The 24,262-nt window shown below is 47.8% G+C and overlaps 1 protein-coding gene across 3 annotated transcripts in view; it reads left to right on the top strand.

The window, feature by feature from the left end:
- Positions 1-4,074: 4,074 nt before the first annotated feature.
- LOC140406735 (meiosis regulator and mRNA stability factor 1-like) overlaps positions 4,075-24,262 on the top strand; it is a 55,259-nt gene continuing 35,071 nt past the window's right edge. For 2 of the 3 annotated variants that reach the window (XM_072494685.1, XM_072494683.1), the window contains exons 1-7: positions 4,075-4,209; positions 12,988-13,201; positions 15,045-15,713; positions 17,913-18,081; positions 22,536-22,759; positions 23,170-23,287; positions 23,634-23,806. In XM_072494685.1, coding sequence (XP_072350786.1) covers positions 13,049-13,201; positions 15,045-15,713; positions 17,913-18,081; positions 22,536-22,759; positions 23,170-23,287; positions 23,634-23,806 — 1,506 coding nt within the window. In that variant the 5' untranslated portion in view covers positions 4,075-4,209; positions 12,988-13,048. Of the gene's footprint in view, positions 4,210-12,982; positions 13,202-15,044; positions 15,714-17,912; positions 18,082-22,535; positions 22,760-23,169; positions 23,288-23,633; positions 23,807-24,262 lie in introns of those variants that run through there. The other variant, XM_072494684.1, reaches the window with a different exon arrangement.

Raw genomic sequence — 24,262 nt, 5'->3', positions numbered from 1 at the left:
CCCACCTCCCATTCCCCCCCCACCCCCATTCTCCCCCCACCCCCTCCCATTTCCCCCCCCACCCCCCTCCCATTTCCCCCCCCACCCCCCCATCCCCCCCCACCCCTCCCATTCCCCCCATTCTCCCCTCTCCCATTCCCCCCCATCTCATTCCCCCCCCACCCCCTCCCATTCCCCCCACCATTCCCCCACCCCCCCTCCCATCCCCCCACTCCCCCTCCCATTCCCCCCACTCCCTCCCATTCCCCCCACTCCCCTCCCATTCCCCCCACTCCCCTCCCATTCCCCCCACCCCCCCTCCCATTCCCCCCTCCCACTCCCCCCACCCCCCCTCCCACTCCCCCACCCCCCCTCCCACTCCCCCTCCCACTCCCCCCCACCTCCCATTCCCCCCCCACCCCCATTCTCCCCCCACCCCCCTCCCATTTCCCCCCCCACCCCCCTCCCATTTCCCCCCCACCCCCCTCCCATTTCCCCCCCCACCCCATTCCTCCCCACCCCCCCCACCCCTCCCATTCCCCCCATTCTCCCCTCTCCCATTCCCCCCCATCTCATTCCCCCCCCCCACCCCCTCCCATTCCCCCCCCACCCCCCTCCCCCCACCCCCCTCCCATTCCCCCCCACCCCCCTCCCATTCCCCCCCCACCCCCTCCCATTCCCCCCCCACCCCCCTCCCATTCCCCCCCACTCCTCCCCTCCCATTCCCCCCTTTCCCCCCCACTCCCCCTCCCATCCGCCCCACCCCCCCTCCCATTCCCCCCCCACCCCCCTCCCATTCCCCCCCCACCCCCCTCCCATTCCCCCCACCCCCCCTCCCATTCCCCCCCACCCCCCCTCCCAACCCCCCTCCCATTCCCCCCCACCCCCCTCCCATTCCCCCCCACCCCCCCCACTCCTCCCATTCCCCCACCCCCCTCCCATTCCCCCCACCCCCCTCCCATTCCCCCCCACTCCTCCCATTCCCCCCCACCCCCCTCCCATTCCCCCCCACTCCCCCTCCCATTCCCCCCACCCCCCTCCCATTCCCCCACCCCCCCCTCCCATTCCCCCACCCCCCTCCCATTCCCCCACCCCCCCTCCCATTCCCCCCACCCACTCCCCCCCCCCTCATTCCCCCCCCCACCCTCCCATTCCCCCCACTCCCCCTCCCATTCCCCCCACCCCCCTCCCATTCCCCCCACCTCCCCTCCCATTCCCCCCCACTCCCCCCACCCATTCCCCCCCACTCCCCCCACCCATTCCCCCCCACCCCCCTCCCATGCCCCCCACCCCCCCTCCCATTCCCCCTCCCATGCCCCCCACCCCCCCTCCCATTCCCCCTCCCATTCCCCCACCCCCCCTCCCATTCCCCCACCCCCCCTCCCATTCCCCCCACCCCCCCTCCCATTCCCCCCACTCCCCCTCCCATTCCCCCACTCCCCCTCCCATTCCCCCCACTCCCCCTCCCATTCCCCCCACTCCCCCTCCCATTCCCCCCTCCCATTCCCCCCCACTCCCCCTCCCATTCCCCCCACTCCCCCTCCCATTCCCCCCCCCCACCCATTCCCCCCACCCCCCCCACTGCCCCTCCCACCCTCCCACCCTCCCATTCCCCCCCACTCCCTCCCATTCCCCCCACTCCCCTCCCATTCCCCCACCTCCCCTCCCATTCCCCCCACCTCCCCTCCCATTCCCCCCCACCCATTCCCCCCCACTCCCCCCACCCATTCCCCCCCACCCATTCCCCCCCACCCCCCCTGCCATGCCCCCCACCCCCCCTCCCATTCCCCCACCCCCCCTCCCATTCCCCCCACCCCCCCTCCCATTCCCCCCACCCCCTCCCATTCCCCCCCACCCATTCCCCCCCCACCCCCCCTCCCATTCCCCCCCCACCCCCCCTCCCAACCCCCTCCCATTCCCCCCCACCCCCTCCCATTCCCCCCCACCCCCCCCACTCCTCCCATTCCCCCACCCCCTCCCATTCCCCCCCCCCCTCCCATTCCCCCCCACTCCTCCCATTCCCCCCACCCCCCTCCCATTCCCCCCCACTCCCCCTCCCCCCTCCCATTCCCCCACCCCCTCCCATTCCCCCCACCCATTCCCATCCCACTCCCCCCCCCTCATTCCCCCCCCCACCCTCCCATTCCCCCCACTCCCCCTCCCATTCCCCCCCACCCCCCTCCCATTCCCCCACCTCCCCTCCCATTCCCCCCCACTCCCCCCACCCATTCCCCCCCACTCCCCCCACCCATTCCCCCCCACCCCCCCTCCCATGCCCCCCACCCCCCCTCCCATTCCCCCCTCCCATTCCCCCCTCCCATTCCCCCCCTCCCATTCCCCCCACTCCCCCTCCCATTCCCCCCACTCCCCCTCCCATTCCCCCCCACTCCCCCTCCCATTCCCCCCCCTCCCATTCCCCCCCACTCCCCCTCCCATTCCCCCCCACTCCCCCTCCCATTCCCCCCACTCCCCCTCCCATTCCCCCCCACTCCCCCTCCCATTCCCCCCCCCCACCCATTCCCCCCACCCCCCCCACTTCCCCTCCCACCCTCCCTCCCATTCCCCCCCACTCCCTCCCATTCCCCCCACTCCCCTCCCATTCCCCCCACCTCCCCTCCCATTCCCCCCCACTCCCCCCACCCATTCCCCCCCACTCCCCCCACCCATTCCCCCCCACCCCCCCTCCCATGCCCCCCCACCCCCCCTCCCCCCACCCCCCCTCCCATTCCCCCCACTCCCCCTCCCATTCCCCCCACTCCCCCTCCCATTCCCCCCACTCCCCCTCCCATTCCCCCCACTCCCCCTCCCATTCCCCCCACTCCCCCTCCCATTCCCCCCCACTCCCCCTCCCATTCCCCCCCACTCCCCCTCCCATTCCCCCCCCCACCCCACTTCCCCTCCCACCCTCCCCCCCACTCCCTCCCATTCCCCCCACTCCCCTCCCATTCCCCCCACCCCCCTCCCCTCCCATTCCCCCCACCCCCCTCCCATTCCCCCCACCCACCCATTCCCCCCACCCCCCCTCCCATTCCCCCCACCCCCCCTTCCATTCCCCCCCACCTCCCATTCCACCCCCACCCCCATTCTCCCCCACCCCCCACCCATTCCCCCCCCACCCCATTCCTCCCCACCCCCCCATTCCCCCCACCTCCCATTTCCCCCCCACCTCCCATTTCCCCCACCCCCTCCCATTCCCCCCCCACCCCATTCCTCCCCACCCCCCCATTCCCCCCCTCCCATTCCCCCCACCTCCCATTTCCCCCCCACCTCCCATTTCCCCCACCCCCTCCCATCCCCCCACCCCCCCCTCCCATCCCCCACCCCCCCCTCCCATCCCCCCACCCCCCCTCCCATCCCCCCACCCCCCCTCCCATCCCCCCACTCTCCCTCCCATTCCCCCCCACCCCCTCCCATTCCCATCCCACTCCCCCTCCCATTTCCCCCCCACCTCCCATTTCCCCCCCACCTCCCATCCCCCCACCCCCTCCCATCCCCCCCACCCCCTCCCATCCCCCACCCCCCCTCCCATCCCCCCACTCTCCCTCCCATTCCCCCCCACCCCCTCCCATTCCCATCCCACTCCCCCCCTCATTCCCCCCCCCTCCCATTCCCCCCCCCCTCCCATTCCCCCCCCTCCCATTCCCCCCCCCCCTCCCATTCCCCCCCCTCCCATTCCCCCCCCCCCCTCCCATTCCCCCCCCCCCTCCCATTCCCCCCCCCCCTCCCATTCCCCCCCCCCTCCCATTCCCCCCCCCCCTCCCATTCCCCCCCCCTCCCATTCCCCCTCCCCATTCCCCCCCCTCCCCATTCCCCCCCCCTCCCCATTCCCCCCCCCATTTCCCCCCCTCCCATTCCCCCCCCCCCTCCCATTCCCCCCCCCCTCCCATTCCCCCCCCCTCCCATTCCCCCTCCCCATTCCCCCCCCCCATTCCCCCCCCCCTCCCCATTCCCCCCCCCCATTTCCCCCCCCCCCCATTTCCCCCCCCCCCCATTTCCCCCCCCCCCCTCTCCTCTCCTCTGACTCTCGCGCTCCCACCAACCGCCAGCGAGGCCCCTGCCGCTCAGCCTGAGAAACCCCGTCTCCGCGCTTCGCGACAGCGACCCGCTTTGCGGCAACTGGTGCGGAGGCGGCGAGCGCGGGAGGGAGGGAGTGAGTGAGGGAGAGGGGCGGAGGTGGAGTGAGTGAGGGGCGGAGAGAGGGACAGCGGGAATGTCGGGCGGCTGAAGCAGGTAACCACCGTCCCTGCGGCCAGGCCGCCCTTCAGCGCCGAGCATCTTCCCGCTCGGGGAAGTCAACAAATGTTTCTGCGTCAAAGGGTTTCGGTTTCTGTCTGTGGGCGAGAAAGGCCCGATCGTAAACCCCGCCGGCCGCGGGAGGGGATGGAGATTGTGGGGGGGGTGGTGATAGTGTGGGGTCAGAGATGGTCCTACCCCGGGGCCCAGCCTGTCTGCACCGCCCGTTTACAGCTCTGTCTATGTGTGTGTGAGTAGGTGGTGTGTGTCAAACTGCACTCATTGCAAAGATGTCCTTTCAGACATATAAACACCTTCCTTTCATCGCCTGTGGTTTGCTTATCTTTTTCCAATCCTGACCTCAGAAATGAATCTTGGCCCATTTATCCCCCCCCCCCCCCCCCTGTTATGAATTGCATAAATCGGGGGATGCAGTTGAGCTTTGTCAGGTCCTTGTTGCACACTGTTTTATGCAGGGACATCACAGAAATAAATTCAGCCTCATCGCTCGCCCAAACCTCTAGCAGTGTTTCATTGTCGATGGGTGCTCCCAAGAAATCTGTACCTATTGAGTCCCCCCTCCTTGGCTGTACAGGTTGGGAACTGCCTAGGTTTGATTGCGAACGTCTGCTGAATTTGCAGATTTTCCCCTTGGGTTAGAGAAGGAAGATTGGCCAGGATTGTTGTCTCTTCCTTCCCAGAGGTGTCCTGTGACCAGTGCTGGAAAGCATATGTGGATCTCTAACGAGGACTGGATGAGGCTCAATTGTGATATCTTATGTAGTTGCATAGTCTATCTGCCACGGTTAATACATGAATAATGGTCAAAGAATCAAAGTGTAGCTGATTCCTTTTCGAATTGTACTTCTAAGAGCCGGGTGGTTATGATGGAGCTGTATAAAATGTACAGCTAGTGTACTGTGTGGTCGCCGCACTGGAGGAAGGATGTGATTGCGCTAGAAAGGATGCAGAGGAGATTCACCAGGATGTTGGTTGGACTGAAGCGTTTCCATAGAAACCCTCCAGTGCAGAAGGAGGTCATTCAGCCCATTGAGTCTTCACCGACCCTCCAAAAGAGCACTCTACCGAGGACCATTCTGTCGCACTATCATGGCCAACACACCTAACCTGTGCACTTCTTTGCACTAAGGGGCAATTTATCATGGCCGATCCACCTAACCTACACATCTTTGGACTGTAGGGAGGAAACTGGAGCATCCGGAGGAAACCCACGCAGACACAGGGAGAACGTGCAAACTCCACACAGTCACACACAGCCGGAATTGAACCCAGGTCCCTCGTGCTCTGAGGCAGCCATGCGAACCACTGTGCCACAGCTATGAAGAGAGGCTGGTTAGACTGGGATTATTTTTCTTAGGGCAGAGACGGCTGAGGGGGATTTGATTACAGTGCACAAAATTATGAGGGATTATATACAGGGTAGATAGGGAGAAATCTTTCCCATTAGTAGGGCATAGATTTAAGGTAAGGGGCAGGGGATTGAGGAAACACTGTTTCACCTAGAGGGTGGTGGGAATCTGTAACTCTGCCTGTAAGGGTGGTAGAGACGGGAACCCTCACAACAATTAAGGAAACATTAAATAAAATTGAAATGAGCATTTAGATGAGCACTTGAAACACCATAGTATGTAAGGCCATGAACCAAATGCTGGAAAATGAGATTAGGATAGGTACTTGATGGTCAGTGCATACATGATGGGCCAGTGAGACTCTTTCTGTGCTGTATACTGCTATGACCAAGACAATTCTTACTGGAGACATTTGCCTAAAAGTAATTATATAGATGGTATGCGGTTGAGATTTCTGCTGTTGTCAGTTTCTGTCGTCTCTACCTACTTCGTTGATGATCAGGACAGTAGCTGCATTCATATTTGACAATAGGCAACCAGGTCACTGGAGGTCAAATTGTGTCCTAATAGGAGTGAACCGTGGTATCTGATTAACACACTGAGCAATCAGATATGTTACTGTGCTAACATGTAACAACTAAATGTGACTTGTTTATGCACAAATGTAGTCCTGCCAAATTCAAATAATAATAATCTTTATTAGTGTCACAAGTAGGCTTACATTAACACTGCAGTGAAGTTACTGTGAAAATCCCCTAGTCGCCACACTCCGGCACCTGTTTGGGCACATTCAGGGAGAATTCAGAATGTCCAATTCACCTCACAAACACGTCTTTCGGGACCAGTGGAAGGAAACCTACGCAGACATGGGGAAATTTGAATGTAAAGAAAATAAATTTAATGGCACTCGATGGATATTGTGGTGCAGTGGTAGCGCCCTTGTCTCTAAGTCCGAAGGTGTTCCAGTCCCAACCCAAGGCTTAATGGCCAAGGAAGTTGCTTTCATAATGCAGCCAAATAGGTTGATTGTCAATCTGCAAATCCTTCCAAATGCCAATGACAGGCGATAAGAGTAGGAGAAATTTGGTGGACATGGTTCATGGACTAAATTTGTTGAAGTCAGTGTTGAATCCAGAAGATTAATGTGCCTAATGGGAAGATGAGGTACTGTTCCTCCAGCTAGTGCTGGGCTTCACTGGGACATTGCAGCAGGTCGAGGACAGAGATGAGAGCAAGACGGCGAATTGAAATGGAAAGTGACAGGAAGGTCGAGGTCATGCTTGTCAACAGAAGAAGATAATAATAATCGCTTATTGTCACAAGTAGGCTCCAATGAAGTTACTGTGAAAAGTCCCTAGTCGCCACATTCCGGCGCCTGTTCGGGGAGGCTGGTACAGGAATTGAACCGTGCTGCTGGCCTGCCTTGGTCTGCTTTCAAAGCCAGCGATTTAGCCCTGTGCTAAACTAGCCCCTAAGTTACTGTGAAAAGTCCCTCGTCACCACATTCCTGGCGCCTGTTCGGGGAGGCCGGCACGGGAATTGAACCTGCGCTGCTGGCCTTGTTCTACATTGCAAGCCAGCTGTTTAGCCCACTGTGCTAAACCAGCCACTGCAAAGCAGTGACCCAGACTGTTTAGCCTCCCCAATGTAGAGGAGATCACATTGGGAGCAGCGAATACAGTACAATAAATTGAATGTACAAGTAAATCACTGCTTCACCTGGAAGGAGTGTATGGGGCCTTGGGCAGTGAGGAGGTAAAGGGTCAGGTGTTACACCTGCAATTGCATGGGGAGGGGATGAGATGTTGGCCATGATAGAGAAGTGGACCAAATTGTCACAGGGAACAGTCTCCTTGGAGTGCTGATGGGACAGCTGAGGGGTGATGTGTTTGGTATCATGCTGGAGTTGGCAGAAATGGTAATGGGTGATTCTTTGAATTCAGAAGCTGGTGGGGTGGAAAGTGAGGACGAGGAGAACCGTATCATGGTGCTGAGGGGAAGGGGTGAGGGCAGAAATGGATCAAACATGGTTGAGGGCCCTGTCAACCATAATGAGGGAGAATCCTTGGCTGAGGAAAAAGGAATATCTGTCAGAAGTGCTGTTATGGAATGTAGGATCATCAGAGCAGATGAGATGGAGAAACTAGGATTGTGGAATGGGGTCCTTATAGGAAGTAGGGTGTGAGGAGGTATGGTTGAGGGTTTTTTCCTTTTATCTGTATGTTTTAGTCATGTTGGTTGAGGGATAAATGTTGATCAGGACACTGGGGAGAACTCCCTGATCTTCCTTAAAATAGAACCCATAGATTTGATGTACTTCTGAATTTGTGTAGTAGAAAGCTCACAGTTAATTTATGGTGTATCAGCCCTCCTTTGAAGATCATATTTGATGTTACGGGATGACAGTATTGCCGAGAGTCTTCGAGTATAATTGTGTCTTGTGAACAAATGGCTATTGAACTAAGAGTATTTTTACTATTGTTCTAGAGAGATATTAGAGAGCCACGACTAGTTATAACTGCGTTGCTGACATGTTCCAAGTTCACTCACTTTCTGCAGCAGGATCAGTTAAACCATTTGTCAGAAGACTTCTTCTGATGATTTATTTATTCTTGATTGGATTAATGAACTTGGTTGACGAATCTGCTCAGAATGTTCACCTAAAAATTGTAGCCAGTATCAATGCAAGTAAAAAAAAATCAGAACGTGAAAAGAATGCAAAATCGAAGTGAAAATAGTGTGAAATTTAAAAAAGTGATTTGGAGTTACAAATACATTTATTCTTTTTGTTTGTATTATATTTCTTGCATCTGTAACTTAATCAAGATCCATAGTTTTGTGCACATATGGGCTGCGGCCCAGTGAGTAATTCTCTTTTTTGATTTCTCAATAGTGATATGCAAACATTGTATGTGATTAATTTGCATTTGTACCAAGTGCATGTTATGAAACATACAACCAAATCTCTATAAAGCCAGTCACTCTGATACGTCAGTCTTTCATGATTCTTGAGAACAGAAGTGCATTTTGCTTTGGTCTTCCGACAAACAAAGTGAGTACAAATGGGTCAACCACAAACAGCAGAGTGTAGTTTGCAGCTCTCTGCTTGAGTACCACTTTACTATAGCTTGGGTTCTGGTGTAAATGTCGTTACGGTGCGTTAGAATCACTGGGTTGCCTGGCCCTGCAAGAGAATTGTTTCATTTCATCAGAGACATAGGAAATTAGCATTTAATCTCCACCTTTAAACTGTTCTTTTGTTCACCTCCACTCTTTACTGCCTCTAATTGCTTAAAATCTGTTTTAAAAAAAATTATTTTGGGACCAATGCCATTCTTCTGTCCCGTTTGTAACATGGTGGTCAACGCTGTTCACCCAGTTGTGGCTCGTTTGCTGAAAAGATGCATGATTCGCTGGCCTCTGTTTTCTTGGGCATTCATAGCCAGCTGAGCTGATTGTTTCTGATCGCTTCTTCCAATGCCCTTCCAAACAGTCAACCTCCAGAGATCAAGGCCATGAGCGACTGTCTCCCAGTTATCAGGTACTGTCTGCCACCTTCATATCTTGCTTGCAGGTGTTCTTGTGCTGGAGGTATGGATGCTCAAGAGGTCATGACCCAGTGGCAAGTTCACTGTGCAGAAGGTCTTTGGATAGATGATGGCTGTAAATCCAATGAACGTGGCCAAGCCAGAACAGACATTGTTGACTTGGAAATGAATGCTCTCTGATGGAAGTAACACACTGAGTTGGTGATCTTGTCCTGCCAATGAATGCCAAGGATATGTCTGAGACAGCAAAGGCGGAAATTGTTCAGTCTTTTCTCCTGCCTAAGACCTGTTGTACAGGAGTGTGTTGAGGATGCAGGCATGGTAGATTTGTAGATTGGTGTTGTCAGTCAGGTTGGACATAACAGATGCAATGTGTACATTGATTTCAGCATCAAGTGACAGATTGCTAGTGATTGTGGAACTGAGAGTTTTGAAGCTATCCACAATCTCCAGATTCTCATTGTCAATGCTGAAACATGGCAGTATGACAACATCCTGGACTATGACATTTGTCTTCTGATTCTGATGGGCATACCAAGACATGAGAGAGTCTGTTCATTTACTGCTGAAAGGGTTCCTTTGTATCAAATGCTAGTGCGGCATGGAGCAAATCCCTGATAAGGACTTGGTGTGCCTTTATCTTGGATTTCAGGCAGACAAGACATTACAACCTTCCATCAGTTCTGGTATGTAAATAGATACCCTTAGTAGATGACCTGAAGGCATATGGGAGCAATAAAGGGAAGAATATACCAAAAGAGTGTCAGTGCCAGAACACATCCCTGTTTGACCCACTGAGGATTCCAAAGAGTTCTGATGTTGCCCTGTCATGGCTGACCTTACCCATTATGTTGTCATGGAAAAAGATTGTAAACATGAGGAGCATGGAGCAGAAAAAAGTGAAATTCAATGAGAACATTGTAACTTCTATGAATTACGATGAATGAGTTGTACCTGTAAAACCTCCGGTACCTACGACCAATTTATTTATTCAAACGTTTTACCGAGGGGTGTCTTTATTTATGAGGAAGCAAACCACAATTCAACAATATTTATTAATACAATTAACCCTTATATTACCTCATAAAACAAGAGGATACACCAAATTCATGTATACTGCCCGCAAAGATGGCTTGGTCGGCTGTGGGTCTGATCGCTGGAATTCCTCTGGTCCGTCTTTCACAAAGGTGGTTTTTGCTGGAGGTGTTAGGAGCAGGAGTTCAGCCCTTCAAACGCCTTCGAACCTGCTGTGACATTTAATAAGATCATAGCTGATCTGGTTGTGGTCTCAATTCCACTTTGCTGTCTACCATTCATAATCCTTGTTATGTTTGTTAAGTTTAGTTTTATTTCTGATGCCTGATTCTGCTCTTGAATTGTTCTACACCAAACACTATTAAACAAATCCAGCCATAGTTTGAACATCATTAAGAATGCGACATTGCTAAAGGACCATTTCATTTTTAGGTCACCTTGAAAAGGTGTTAAGAATTTAAAGGACATAATTTGACATTTTAATAACTGCTTTCTTTTATAATTTCTACATAGGCAACAGTAATATGATTGGCAACTTAATTATTACAAAACTTACAATAATTTGGATTTGCAACAGCATTATATTTAACACAGCATGACCCAATTTTATATTAAAGTATCGCACCCTTAACCAGTTCATGAAACAGCTTTACATTTTCATGGTTCATTAACAGGCTTTCTTTTATTAATATCGTGCACATATAGTCTTTTGCTTCTGCAGACTTAACTTGCATAGACTGTAGGTTCCTCACCTACATTTTCTTCAAATCATTCAAAGTTCTTCAATCATCTTTTCAGCCTACAAGTTACTCCTATACCCCCAACCCTGGCTCAGCTCCGTTAATTTGCCAGGATTAAAGCATCGTTACGCCAGATAGTCTGGGCAAACTCCCCAGAAAAGTGTAGAATTTCAATTAAAACTGCACTAACACATGTGAAGGCGTTAATGGTACAGCATATTTTATGCCTGTATAATGCATCGCAAAAGCTGTTAATTAAAAGTTTGGGTTATTTTCAAAGTTGCCCCCAAAACCTTGGCTGAGGTTTTCCGCTCCCGTTCTTCTATGTGGTTTGGAGACGGAGTGGAAAATCCTGCGAGAGGCCCAAATCATGTTTTACGCCAACACGGAGTCTCGCTGCGTTTGTCCCCAGCAGCGACGTAACGGGAATCCCAACGTTCAATGTTGGGAATTCCATTGTAATAAATTTGAATCTAATAATCAGGCCTTTATGCCTTACCACCCCCGTTAGATTATCGATTCCACCATTAATTACGACTGGTCTCCCACGCTGGGAGGCAGACCCACCGGAAGAGCTCCGGGCCCATTCTAGCATGTGTGTACCGGGGCGGCCTTTATAAATAGTGCGCCGATCTTTAAAAAAACAAAGTTGTTGGTTGGCTCCTGTCAGTGCCAAGTTGTGAGATCCAGCCCTTCAAGTTTTTAAAAACTACGTTCTGAGCAATACTACAGAGAAAGCTGCCTTTGGGGCCGGTGGCATCAATGCTATTCTTCCCACCCATTGCCACACTCTGCATTTAAAAAAAGGAAAAAGACCCTTGTTATGTCAGCTTATTGCTGACTGGAGAAATAAATGTTTGAATAATTGAATCCTTTGCTTACCGGTAAATCTAAGGGTCAACAGGTCACTGGTTACTACCTAATAAAGGCTTAAGGAACCAGAGAACTTGAGTATTGCTTAAAAAAGAGACATGCTGTCGAAACTTTCTTTTTGTACTTGTCAGGGCAGATGCAAGAATACCAAATTTCAACGGGTACAACAATTTATACTGTATGAGAAAAGGGATACTGGCAAACAAAAAGAACATTTTGCAGGCATTGAGCCTTTTTTGAATTAAGCAAAAGCATGGAGAACAATAATGCCTGGTGCATTTTCCATGGCAGCACCTCGACTAATCAGCCGACTTGCCAACCAATCAACAGCCTTTTGCTCAAGCAGTTTGAATGATTGGACTACCAAGAAACACAGAATAGAAGAATCAGCAGACTTTAATCTAATAAAACATTAACCGTAGAATATGTCAGTGACAAGATAACTGAAACCAAGAGTAGTCTTTGTTTTAATGAGTGTACTTTGGACAGAAGTGTATTAGTTTTAGTTTTGCCTTGTGCAGGGCTGCCTCCCTTTTATTCAATATGATCCAGTGAGGAACCAATGCACCATTGCTAAGAATGTATTTTTGTGACTTTAATTGTTACGTAGACGTATGAGCAGCTTCAATGATATACCCCTGGGAACATGTGAGATATAATTGATTCAAGTTGCAAAACTGCTGGTGTCTCTTGGGCTGCAGTAATATATGATCTGCTCTTATCTGTTGAATAAAGATCACAAAAAGACTGCATGTTGTGTATTGCAGAGTCTCAAACCTGGTATTAATTACACCCTGTTGAATGAGTAATTTCAGAAATAATCTAACTGCCTGATAGACACACTAGTAAATTTAGTTGTCTCACTAACTTCATTTGTTACTTCGCATCTACGTCAAAAAAGTTTATCTTGTTGTGGACAAAACTATCTTGCATTCTAACATTGTGGCTGGGAGGGGGGAACTCTAATTTGTACCATTGTTTCTTTGTGAGTGTGTAAGCTGTGCTTAGTTACTAATTTGCTTTGTGGTGCTAATAACCACGTAAAGAAGTTAACCAAATAATGCTGACTTGCTGTTGCATGTCCTAACTTTGTGTTATGTAGATGAAAGTAGTGTAGACTGGGAAAAGCTAAATGCAAGACAAAAAGCTGATGCAGCTGCTTCACCATTTCCTTCTGAACAATATTTTCTTATATTTTTGTAAGTACAGGAAGGAAGAATGAAAGGAAGTACAGATAAAAGGATGCTGAGGAAGTATGTAAAGCTATATAATGGATGGCAACAGAAAGGAGAACGCTTGCAGTAGGCCAGCTGGATGGCTGAATCAACCAGACGATGATGGCAGCTTTTCCAAACCTTGGCTCTGGAAAATCTCCAATTGCTTTTCAACAGTTGAACAGATATTGCCGACGAGTAGCAAAACGGTAAATTCTCATTGCAGCCAATTATATTTACTAACTTTCCAGTCATTGTAACAGCAAATAGATTTACTTCTGAAATATAGTGGTAAGATTTTGTATTCAGTGCAAGCAAGGCTGCATGTTGTGTATTGCAGAGTCTCAAACCTGGTATTAATTACACCCTGTTGAATGAGTAATTTCAGAAATAATCTAACTTCCTACAAGTGCATGTTTTGAAGTTGCACACTCCAGTTAGAAAATAGCAATGGTTGATTATAATTCACTTAATGGATGAGATATCCTACAACACTGACTAGGATCATTTTCAATTGGTTTCACTGAAATTCTTTTTTAAAATAAATTTAAGAATACCCAATTAATTTTTCCAATTAAGGGGCAATTTAGTGTGGCCAATCCACCTACCCTGCACATCTTTGGGTTGTGGGGGCAAAACCCACGCAAACACGGGGAGAATGTGCAAACTCCACACGGACAGTGACCCAGAGCTGGGATCGAACCTGGGACCTCGGCGCCGTGAGGCTGCAGTGCTACCACCTAGCCATGCTGCCCATCACTGAAATTTTCTTGAAAACCTAATGAGTTTCCTTTCGCTGTGTAAATTAATGTTTTGTCATTGTAAGTGTTCTCCTCCATGAGACATTGTCCATTTATGGGCAGTGTTTGTCACCGTGTAACAGTTTTTGTTTAGCAAACGTTCCACTTGTCACAAGCATAATACAGTAATACCCTCACCATAATCAAGGAAATTCTAGGTCTTGACTTTTATTTTATTTTATGTTGGCCACTCCATTTCAATTAGTGGGTTACAGAATTTTGTGTAATACCTGCAGTTGTGTTAGAAGTTGGGAATGAATTGTCGTATAGTACTATCTGCTGGAACAAAAGCTGAAGTTTGAAATGGGTACTTTTAGTCAGAATATATTTTTACATGTGAGCTATTGAGTGGCTGCACTGCTGCCCAAGCTTGGAAATTGATACATGCTCACAAGATGATTTGTGTACGATAATGATTTGCGCTGAAAAGAATTATTTTACAGAGTCGGGGCTCTACAACGTAGAAAGATATTTCGGAACTTGGGACTCTTTAGATGAGACCTCAAGAGTTCTAAAAATTGCTATGGCTAAAAATCGGGGAAAGCAGTGAAAAATCCTTTGTAATGTTGGCCGTTGATTATAGTCTCACTCTCCCCCCCCCCCCCAATGCAACAAGGTGCATTCTGGGGCTGGTTTAGCACACTCTGGGCTGGTTTAGCACACTGGGCTAAAAAGCTGGCTTTTAAAGGCCAGCAGCACAGTTCAATTCCCTTACCAGCCTTCCCGAACAGGCGCCGGAATGTGGTGACTAGGGGCTTTTCACAGTAACTTCATTTGAAGCCTACTTGTGACAATAAGCGATTTTCATTTAATTTAATTTCTTTCATTCATTCATTCATTGGCATACAAATGCAATGCCCTAACATGAAAGGAAACAAAATAAAGAAATCCTGACATGAACTAATCTGTTATCTCGGTTTCATTGTATTGTTGCATATTCTGCTTTGTAAATGATACTTTGAATTGTTATGACTCTAAATGGTGAATTGTTATGGACATTTAAAGTAGGACAGTATAATTAATAATTACAATCGTTTCCATAATATTGTAAATATCAATACTTTGTGTATGTGTGAATTCTTTTGTAACAATCTTTGCTCATGTGAAAGGAAATGACTGCATTATTTTCGAATGCAGATTCTATAACTTGTGTGTGAAACGTAACAAGTGTATTTTGTATTGGGAGCAATAGTTGTATACCATACCAGTATCAGAAATTTAGATACTAATCATAATTTGTCTTTTCTTTCAGAAAAATTGCATGGAGAGCAACAAACCCATGTTAGATTTGAAGGATCTTCCACCTCCCCCCTGTCATGCTATTTCTAATTTATTTGTAAGTGCTCCACCGTCTGGCATTCAGGCCTTTCAACAGCAGCAGTCAACTGGCACTAAAGTAAGCTGCTGTCCTCATGGTGGCAATGAGGCTTCTTGCCCCCTCCAAATTCCCAATGGTGATGGTTGCATTCACTCTGTAAAAGCTGGAGCTTTAGAACACACAAATACTGCAACAGTCACATGTCAGATAGGCGCAAGGCCTACTTTCCACTCATCAAAATCTTGTAAGGTGGCTGTAACTAATGACCGTTTAGCTGGTCCCTGTGTCGAGAATGTTGTCTCTGGTTATCAGCTTCAGCCACCTCTTTCCCAGCATCTGTCCTGTTGTGGCAATCTCTTCAAACAGCTGCAACCTTTCCACAGCAGTATCCACAAGCAGAATCAAACATCTCTGAAACAGAGCTACAATGCATCCAGCTTCTTTTCCTGCATGGAACTCACAGGTGGGATTAGTGGGCACTTGGAAGATCGTGTGAATCAATCTGAGCTACCTAAACGTGTTTGCACTAACTCCTTACATTTTCACATGGCACCTATGTTTCTGAAAGGTTCACATCATTACTGTGATGATTGTTTCAACAAGGTTAGTATAATTTTACATTTTGTTTGATTCAAAGATATAAGAATGAAAAGTGGATGTTTAGAAATTCAATTCTTTAGCTTCAAGCTTGAATTCAATTTAAAAATGCTGACTAGTTTGCACTAGCAGAATGTTCAGCTTATCTGAGATATATTAATCTTTATAGCATATGTGTAACTCCTCGCATTATTTATGCAGTCTGCAGGTAACCAATGGAGTATTTATGTATTTGTGGCACTTAACTGTGTCAGAAAAGATGTTGCAAATGTGAAAAATATGATAGCACAGAAAATAGTATAGTCACATCAACAATATTGTTATGCAAAAAAAAAACACAATCAAAGCCCAATTTTCACATATTTTTGCTGTTCTGTCAAGCCTCATTCCTCCCAGCTGCACCTTAATTGTCACTGGGAGAACATTATCATCTGGCCTCCCCAAAGAGTCACTTCATTACATGAATGTTACGTGTGGATCATACACAAGCCGTACCCATCTAAATAGTAATACCGTATACATTAAATACTTGCTTTTGATTGGTAATTTTTGTTTCCTCACCTTCTCCAATGTGTGCATTCTATTCAGTGTCCTTTGTGAAATCTCATTTTATCACCCAGGCCCCCACATATGTTATTCTCCACTATTCTAAAATAAACATCAGTGTACAATTGTATTGATCAACCCAGTTGAGTTAATAGTAGGCAGTTCAACCAGCGGGGTAGGGGTGCCATTATGTTCAAGCTTGATCCAATTCTAATGATGGTGTCCATATGTGCACGTCTTGTAGGAACGAGCAGAAATTACAGATGGGGTTTTCCACGCACCCCCGCGGTGTGTTTCGCGGCACACTCTTGGCCGGCGTTTCCTGTTGTATGCATCCCCACCATCGGGAACCCCGCCGGCGGAAACGGCCAGAAAATTCCGGCATAAAGTGGGAACCCATGTTGAAATACTTTTAAACTTTCATGATCCAGAAATTCCAGTGATCATTTTAGGGACTACTGCTGGTGGATTGAAATTAGCTGCGAGAACCCTTCTGTGTGACTTCACATCGGTACAGTCCCAGATGTCTTCCCCACTGCACCAGTCTGCAGCGTAACCTCTTGCAGAGACATTTTTTCTTACCTTTATAAATTTAGAGTACCCAATTCATTTTTTTCCAATTAAAGGGCAATTTAGCGTGGCCGATACACCTACCCTGCACATCTTTGGGTTGTGAGGGCGAAACCCACGCAAACACGGGGAGAATGTGCAAACTCCACACGGACAGTGACCCAGAGCAGAGATCAAACCTGGGACCTCGCGCCGTGAGGCAGCAGCACTAACCACTGCGCCACCGTGCCGCCCTATTTTTCCTTACCTTTTGGCCGCTATTCACTGTGCTGAGCCTAGTGCACTAAAACTTTTATTCAATATATCTCCAATTGGATGCTAAAAAGGTGCAGGAGCAAAGTGTGATAACCTCACTTGAAACTGGGAAGGAATTCCAGTCAGTCCAGCTCCAAGTGTACATCATGTAGTTTGCTGCCAGAGGGCTGCAGCTGCACCAGTATGCCCAATTTGGAGTGGCTTCTCTCCCCAGAAATGGCCTGACAGATGTGGCCACATTTTAGATTCACACATGAAAAAGTCATAAGTTGTCTCCATCTCGAGGCACCCTCTTGTTCCCCTAGCTAGAATAGCAGCACCCATCCCTCTTGGTCGTGCTCATGAAATTCCAGGGTTGGACTGCCTCCTATTGGCCCTACGGATCTGGCTTAATTGGCTCTCAGAAGTGGCCATATAGGACAACCCCCTCGAAAAATCACCCAATGGGTGCCTTTGTCAGCTGATCTGTAATTACTTTCCCCTTAAATATGCAATATGTGCTGAGCCATGTTAAAAGATAAATGCATTTTAATACAGAACTGTATTACTGGATAAATAATTTGGTGAAATCATTTTCAAATATTGTGCTTTCAAACGAGAGTTGGCAGTTGATATTCAAATACGAACTTCTTTCTGCAAGTATGACTGACTTTGTCGGTATTGTAAAAGTTGAAATGCATAGAATAATGTAACTTAGACAGAGAATATCCATTGCCTGATTATTTGCAGAAATAATACTTCTGTATGAATTTCTTAAAATTAAAACAGGTTGCTTTGCATGTAATCTGAAGAGATGTCAGAGTTTGTTTTAAAAAAAAAAATATTTTTTTACAGCCACCCAGGCGCCCTGTTATCGACGTAACAAAGATTTGGCCAAATATTGCTCCTCCTGCTCAGCCTGTTCCAGTACCCATGTCTTTGTGTAATGCTGTTCAAATGGAAGGTCAAACTTCAGAGCCACCAATTACAGCAGGAAGCTTGGGTCTCCAGCCGCAAAAATATGGTATGTGTGATTAGAATGTTATCCTAACTTATGCTTTATTACTCTTTCCCATAGATATTAACATCTTCTTTAAAAAAAAAAGATAATTGTATACATCTACGTTGAAACCACCCCCGTCCCCCCAAAACAAAGTTTAATTACATTTTGGGAAGCAATCAGATGAAGTATTTCAAGCTTCAGGAGACTTTGCTACATTGCTTATGATCAGCCCTCTGCAAAGATATTGAATCACAAACTGACTACTATCAGTTATCTTGGGAGCAGGTTAAAGAAGATTGAGCAGTCAATTTTAATAATGTTTAAAAAAAATAAATTTAGAGTACCCAATTCATTTTTTCCAATTAAGGGGCAATTTAGCGTGGCCAATCCACTTACCCTGCACATCTTTGGATTATGGGGGCAAAACCCACACGAACACAGGGAGAATGTGCAAACTCCACACGGACACTGACCCAGAGCCAGGATCGAACCTGGGACCTCGGCGCTGTGAGGCTGCAGGGCTGACCCACCCGGTTCCAATCCCGGCCCTGGGTCACTGTTCATGTGGAGTGAGTTTGCACATTCTCCAGTGTCTGCGTGGGTTTCACCCCCACAACCCAAAAAGATGTGCAGGTTAGGTGAATTGGCTATGCTAAATTGCCCCTTAATTCTCAAAAAAATAATTGGGTACTCTAAATTTAAAAAAAAAAATGTAGTTCTAAGAGTCCGGTTGTGCTGCAGAATAGAAACCAATCAGATTCCCTTAATTATTGCTTTAAAATGGAAAAGATAGTTTTTAAAAATTCAGTTTTATGGGATGTGGGCTTCGCTGACTGGGCCAGCATTTATTGTCCATCCCCAATTGCCCTCGAGTAGGTGGTGGTGAGCTGCCTTTTTGAACTGTTGCAATCTGTCCACCCACAGGTGTGTGTGTGTGTGTGGGGGAAGAGAAAGTTCCAGGCATTTGACACAGTGCCTCTGAAGGAACAGCGATATATTTCCAAGTTGGGATGGGGAGTGATTTGGAGGGGAACTTCCAGGTGGAGAGGTTCCGAGGTATCTGCTGCTCTTGTTCTTCTAGATGGTAGTGATTGTGGGTTTGGAAGGTGCTGTCTAAGGAGCCTTGGTGAGTTCTTGCAGTGCCTCTTGTATATGGTGCACACGGCTGCTACTGTGTGTCAGTAATAGAGGGAGTGAATGCTTATGAATGGGGTGCAAATCAAGCAGGCTGCTTTGTCTTCGATGGTGTCAAGCTTCGAATGTTGTTGGAGCTGCACTTATCCAGGCAAGTGAGGAACTGGAGCACAAGTCTTCAGTACTATTGCTGGAATATTTGGGGGGCCCCCATAGTGGATGGAATCTTTCAGTCCTGCCAGCTGTGGGAAACGTGAGGCAACTTAATTTTGTGGGAGGCAAAAAGTCAGTTTTCCCAGTGGATATTGAACTTTAACAATTAAGTTCTTTGGACTTTAAACAAAGAACAGTGTCGGGAAGCTTTTTTGCCTGCATCAGCAAGTCATGTATGCTCATTAAAACTTCCCCCACCAAGAAATTGGAAAGTTCACATTCATGGCTGCAGATAGTGACGTGCACCTGGTGTGGTCGACTTTGTGATTAATGGGGAGTTGCCACTTTGTTGACCTCTTTGGGGATGGTCTGGTCTGTTGGTGTCAGTCACGTGTTATTGTCACGTGTACCGAGGTACAGTGAAAAGTATTTTTCTGCGAGCAGCTCAACAGATCATTAAGTCCATGGAAAGAAAAGGGAATAAAAGAAAATACATAATAGGGCAACACAAGGTATACAACGTAACTACATAAGCACCAGCATCGGATGAAGCAGACAGGGTGTAGTAATGAGGTCAGTCCATAAGAGGGTCATTAAGAGTCTGGTAACAGCGGGGAAGAAGCTGTTTGAGTCTGTTTGTGCATGTTCTCAGACTTCTGTATCTCCTGCCCAATGGAAGAAGTTGGAAGAGTGAGTAAACCGGGTGGGAGGGATCTTTGATTATGCTGCCCGCTTTCTCCGGCAGCGGGAGGTGTAGATGGAGTCAATGGATGGGAGGCAGGTTCGTGTGATGGACCGGGCGGTGTTCACGACTCTCTGAAGTTTCTTGCGGTCCTGGGCCGAGCAGTTGCCATACCCAGGCTGTGATGCAGCCAAATAGGATGCTTTCTATGGTGCATCTGTAAAGGTTGGTACAGGTTAATGTGGACATGCCGAATTTCCTTAGTTTCCTGAGGAAGTATAGGCGCTGTTGTGCTTTCTTTGTGGTAGCATAGACGTGGGTGGACCAGGACAGATTTTTGGAGATGTGCACCCCGAGGAATTTGAAACTGCTAACCATCTCCACCTCGGCCCCGTTGATGCTGACAGGGGTGGGTACAGTACTTTTCTTCCTGAAGTCAATGACCAGCTCTTTAGTTTTGCTGGCATGGAGGGAGAGATTGTTGTCGCTGCACCATTCCACTAGGTTCTCTATATCCCTCCTGTATTCTGACTCGTCGTTATTCAAAGTCCGGCCCACTATGGTCGTATCGTCAGCAAACTTGTAGATGGAGTTGGAACCAACTTTTGCCACGCAGTCATGTGTGTACAGGGGCTAAGTACGCAGCCTTGCGGGGCGCCGGTGTTGAGGACTATTGTGGAGGAGGTGTTGTTCATTCTTACTGATTGTGGTCTGTTCGTCAGAAAATAGAGGATCCAGTTGCAGAGTGGGGAGCTAAGTCCTAGGTTTTGGAGCTTTGATATGAGCTTGGCTGGGATTATGGTGTTGAAGGCGGAGCTGTAGTCAATAAATAGGAGTCTAATGTAGGAGTCCTTGTTGTCGAGATGCGCCAGGGATGAGTGTAGGGCCAGGGAAATGGCATCTGCTGTAGACCAGTTGCGATGGTATGCGAATTGCAGTGGATCAAGGTGTTCTGGGAGTATGGAGGTGATGCACTTAATGATCAACCTCTCAAAGCACTTTGTTACAACTGAAGTCAGGGCCACCGGACGGTCGTCATTGAGGCACGTTGCCTGGTTCTTCTTTGGCATCGGTATAATGGTGGTCTTCATGAAGCAGATGGGGACCTCTGAGTGGAGTAGGGACAGGTTAAAGATGTCCGCGAATACCTCTGCCAGCTGGTCCGCGCAGGCTCGGAGTGCACGACCAGGGATCCCGTCCGGGCCCGTCGCCTTTCGAGGGTTCACTTTCAGGAAGGCCAATCTAACTTCAGAAGCTGTAATGGTGGGTATGGGCGAGTTATGGGCTGCTGAGGCACTCAACAGCGGATTGTTGGTTACCTGCTCGAACCGAGCATAGAATGCATTGAGTTCATTGGGGCGGGGTGCGTTGCTGCCGGAGATACTGCTCAGCTTCACTTTGTAGACCGTTATGTTGTTTAGTCCTTGCCACAATCGCAGAGAGTCTGTCTGTGACTCTAGCTTGGTTCAATATTCTCTCTTGGCATCTCGGATGGCTTTGCGGAGGTCGTACCTGGATTTCTAGGTCAGGGTCATCTGACTTGAACGTCTCAGATCTGTTCTTCAGTAGGGAGTCAATCTCGTGATTGAGTCATGGCTTCGGGTTGGGGAACGTACGTACTGCTTTCTTTGGCACGCAGTCGTCCACACATTTGCTAATGAAGTTTGTGACGGTGGTGGCATACTCATTTAAGTTGGTTGCTGAGTTCTTAAATATGGACCAGTCCACTGTCTCTAAGCAGTCACGTAAGAGCTCTTCTGTTTCCTCGGACCAGCACTGCACGACCTTCTTAGCTGGAGGAGTGGTTAGTGGGTAAATGTGGAGCAGTAGGTAGGCCGTGATTGAATGGCGGAGCAGACCCGATGGGCCGAGTGGCCTAATTCTGCTCCTAAGTCTTAAGTACAGTGCAAGCTGCCTGGGCATCCTTTAAACATGTCGCCTGAATTTCAACCCTACGAGGTAACCGCAGGAAGAGTGATTTCATGCCTGCCCCACTGCAAGAATTGGCAAGCTCCTTGTGAATGTGTATGTAATGAGCTGAACAGCACAAGACCACGTGTGGGTCAGCAATTCCCCCACACAGTGGAATTCACTCTCACGTCTGCGCCGGTCACTGAACTTAAGACTCCAGAATGGAAGATTCTGCTCACCTATTCTTTCAAATGGATACCCGTTTACCAGTTTAAAACTTTCAGATGTGCAAATAAGACGGATTTAAAAATATTTTTTAGCTTTCTTACTCCCTTTGCACACCTTCCAGAATATTATTTACATTGACTTACATTTCTCAATGTATCTAATATGGTTTTGTTTATATCAAAATGTTTCTGATACCCTGATTAACGGGTGGCAGTAATGGTTCAATGAACTATTCTATTTTTTGTGTTAGCTTTAAATTAAAAATAAAATGGTCGGCGAATGCAACTTTAATTGTTAGCTGTAACAGTTACTCAAAAAGAAACTGCACTATAAAATGTGCTTCTAATTCTGGGATGAATTTTTACAGGATCACCGGATGTTGTTACGCTTGCACAGCAGGAGAATCTACCTCCAATTGGGGTATTTTGGGATATAGAAAACTGCTCCGTCCCGACAGGAAGATCAGCCATGACAATAGTACAGCGAATCCGTCAACGTTTTTTTCAGGGCCATAGAGAGGCAGAATTCATGTGTGTGTGTGATATTAGCAAAGAGAACAAGGAAGTTATCCAGGAACTTAACAACTGCCAGGTAAGACAGCTGTGTGACATATTAATACTAGTAAACTGTACTTTCTGAATCCAAGGAATATAATGTGCGGTTTACTTAAATAAGAGACAAGCAATTTGTCAGTAAGGGTTTTTAAAATGAAGGAATTATGATCTTTCTTGCATTTTAGACTTTTGGACAGTTAGTAAATATATGCTGTTGTTCGCATTCAAATAAATACCTCCTCGATTTGTAATATTTCATGGACTTCAAAATTGTAAAATTGTAAATTGGATGTTCAATCTGATCTGTCAGGCTATGTTACCTCTACCAGTCACCCCCTGTTCTTGACTCAATCCCCTGGGTTACGCGTATGAGACTGTACTGGTACCTTTTAGCTCTGAGGTTTAGTGATTGAAGATGTGTGCTATTTTATCACTTCTGTGTTGCAGGTAACTGTTGCACATATCAATGCAACAGCAAAGAATGCTGCAGACGACAAACTTAGACAGAGTTTGAGGCGATTTGCTGACACTCACACAGCTCCGTCCACTGTTATTTTGGTGTCCTGTAAGTAATTAATGCCCACAAAATTTAAATTTTCATTTGAAACACCAGAAAGGAACAGATCTGGAAAGCAACTCTGATGTTGTCATCACCATTAAATATAAAAATTATTTGGGATTGCGACTTGAAAATGGATGAATGTGTAACGTAGCAGTAGCATTTATTCTCTTTGTGGAGATCAAGATAAATTTTTGCAAAGTATTAATAGTTTAGCAGTTTAACTTTGTACCCCTTACCAACATTTCACTGAACATGGAGGAAACTTTGGGCTTTTGTAGTTTAAAATAGAAGGGTGAAAATTTTATGTCAGAATTTATTTTCTCTAATACTTGCGACTATCATTTTGCAGCTGATGTTAACTTTGCCTTAGAACTGAGCGACCTTCGACATCGACATGGTTTTCACATTATTTTGCTGCATAAGAATCAAGTTTCAGATGCACTTTTACAACATGCACATAAGCATATCAAATTTGAGGAATTTGTTTCCAATTTACCACCAAGATTACCAGAAAAAACACCAGTAAGTATCTTCTAAGATAATGGGCTAAACTAAAATTAACAAATGATGAAATCTGAAGAATTAATGGAGTATTTGAGACTTGGTGGAGTAGGTAATTTTACCCTTTCTTTTCTCTTTGCAGCATTTCAGTTGTCTGCACAAGCTGCAATCCTCTTTACCCTATTCTGACATAGCTTACCTAATCTGAAATGGTTTACATAAAATGTTACATCTTAAATTATTCCCAAAAGGCTTGACTAGTTAGATTTTTTAAAAAAATATTTTTTATCCTCCACCTTTTTCATTTAGTTAGATTCTAATGGGAACTCTTAATATTCATAGATTTCAGTACTTTACTGACAGGTGCAGCTTGTTAATTTGTTTTCCCAGTAAGGCTGCCTTTCTCCTGCAACACTTGTAATTGAACAATGATTTAGGTTTTCACACTGAAATGAAAGGTAGCCTGGGTACTTGTGA

This window comes from Scyliorhinus torazame, unplaced genomic scaffold, assembly GCF_047496885.1.
Source record: "Scyliorhinus torazame isolate Kashiwa2021f unplaced genomic scaffold, sScyTor2.1 scaffold_825, whole genome shotgun sequence".
Classification (NCBI taxonomy): Eukaryota; Metazoa; Chordata; class Chondrichthyes; order Carcharhiniformes; family Scyliorhinidae; genus Scyliorhinus; species Scyliorhinus torazame.
The sequence above is the reverse complement of the archived record's forward strand: the minus strand, read 5'-3'. Positions and strand labels throughout refer to the sequence as shown.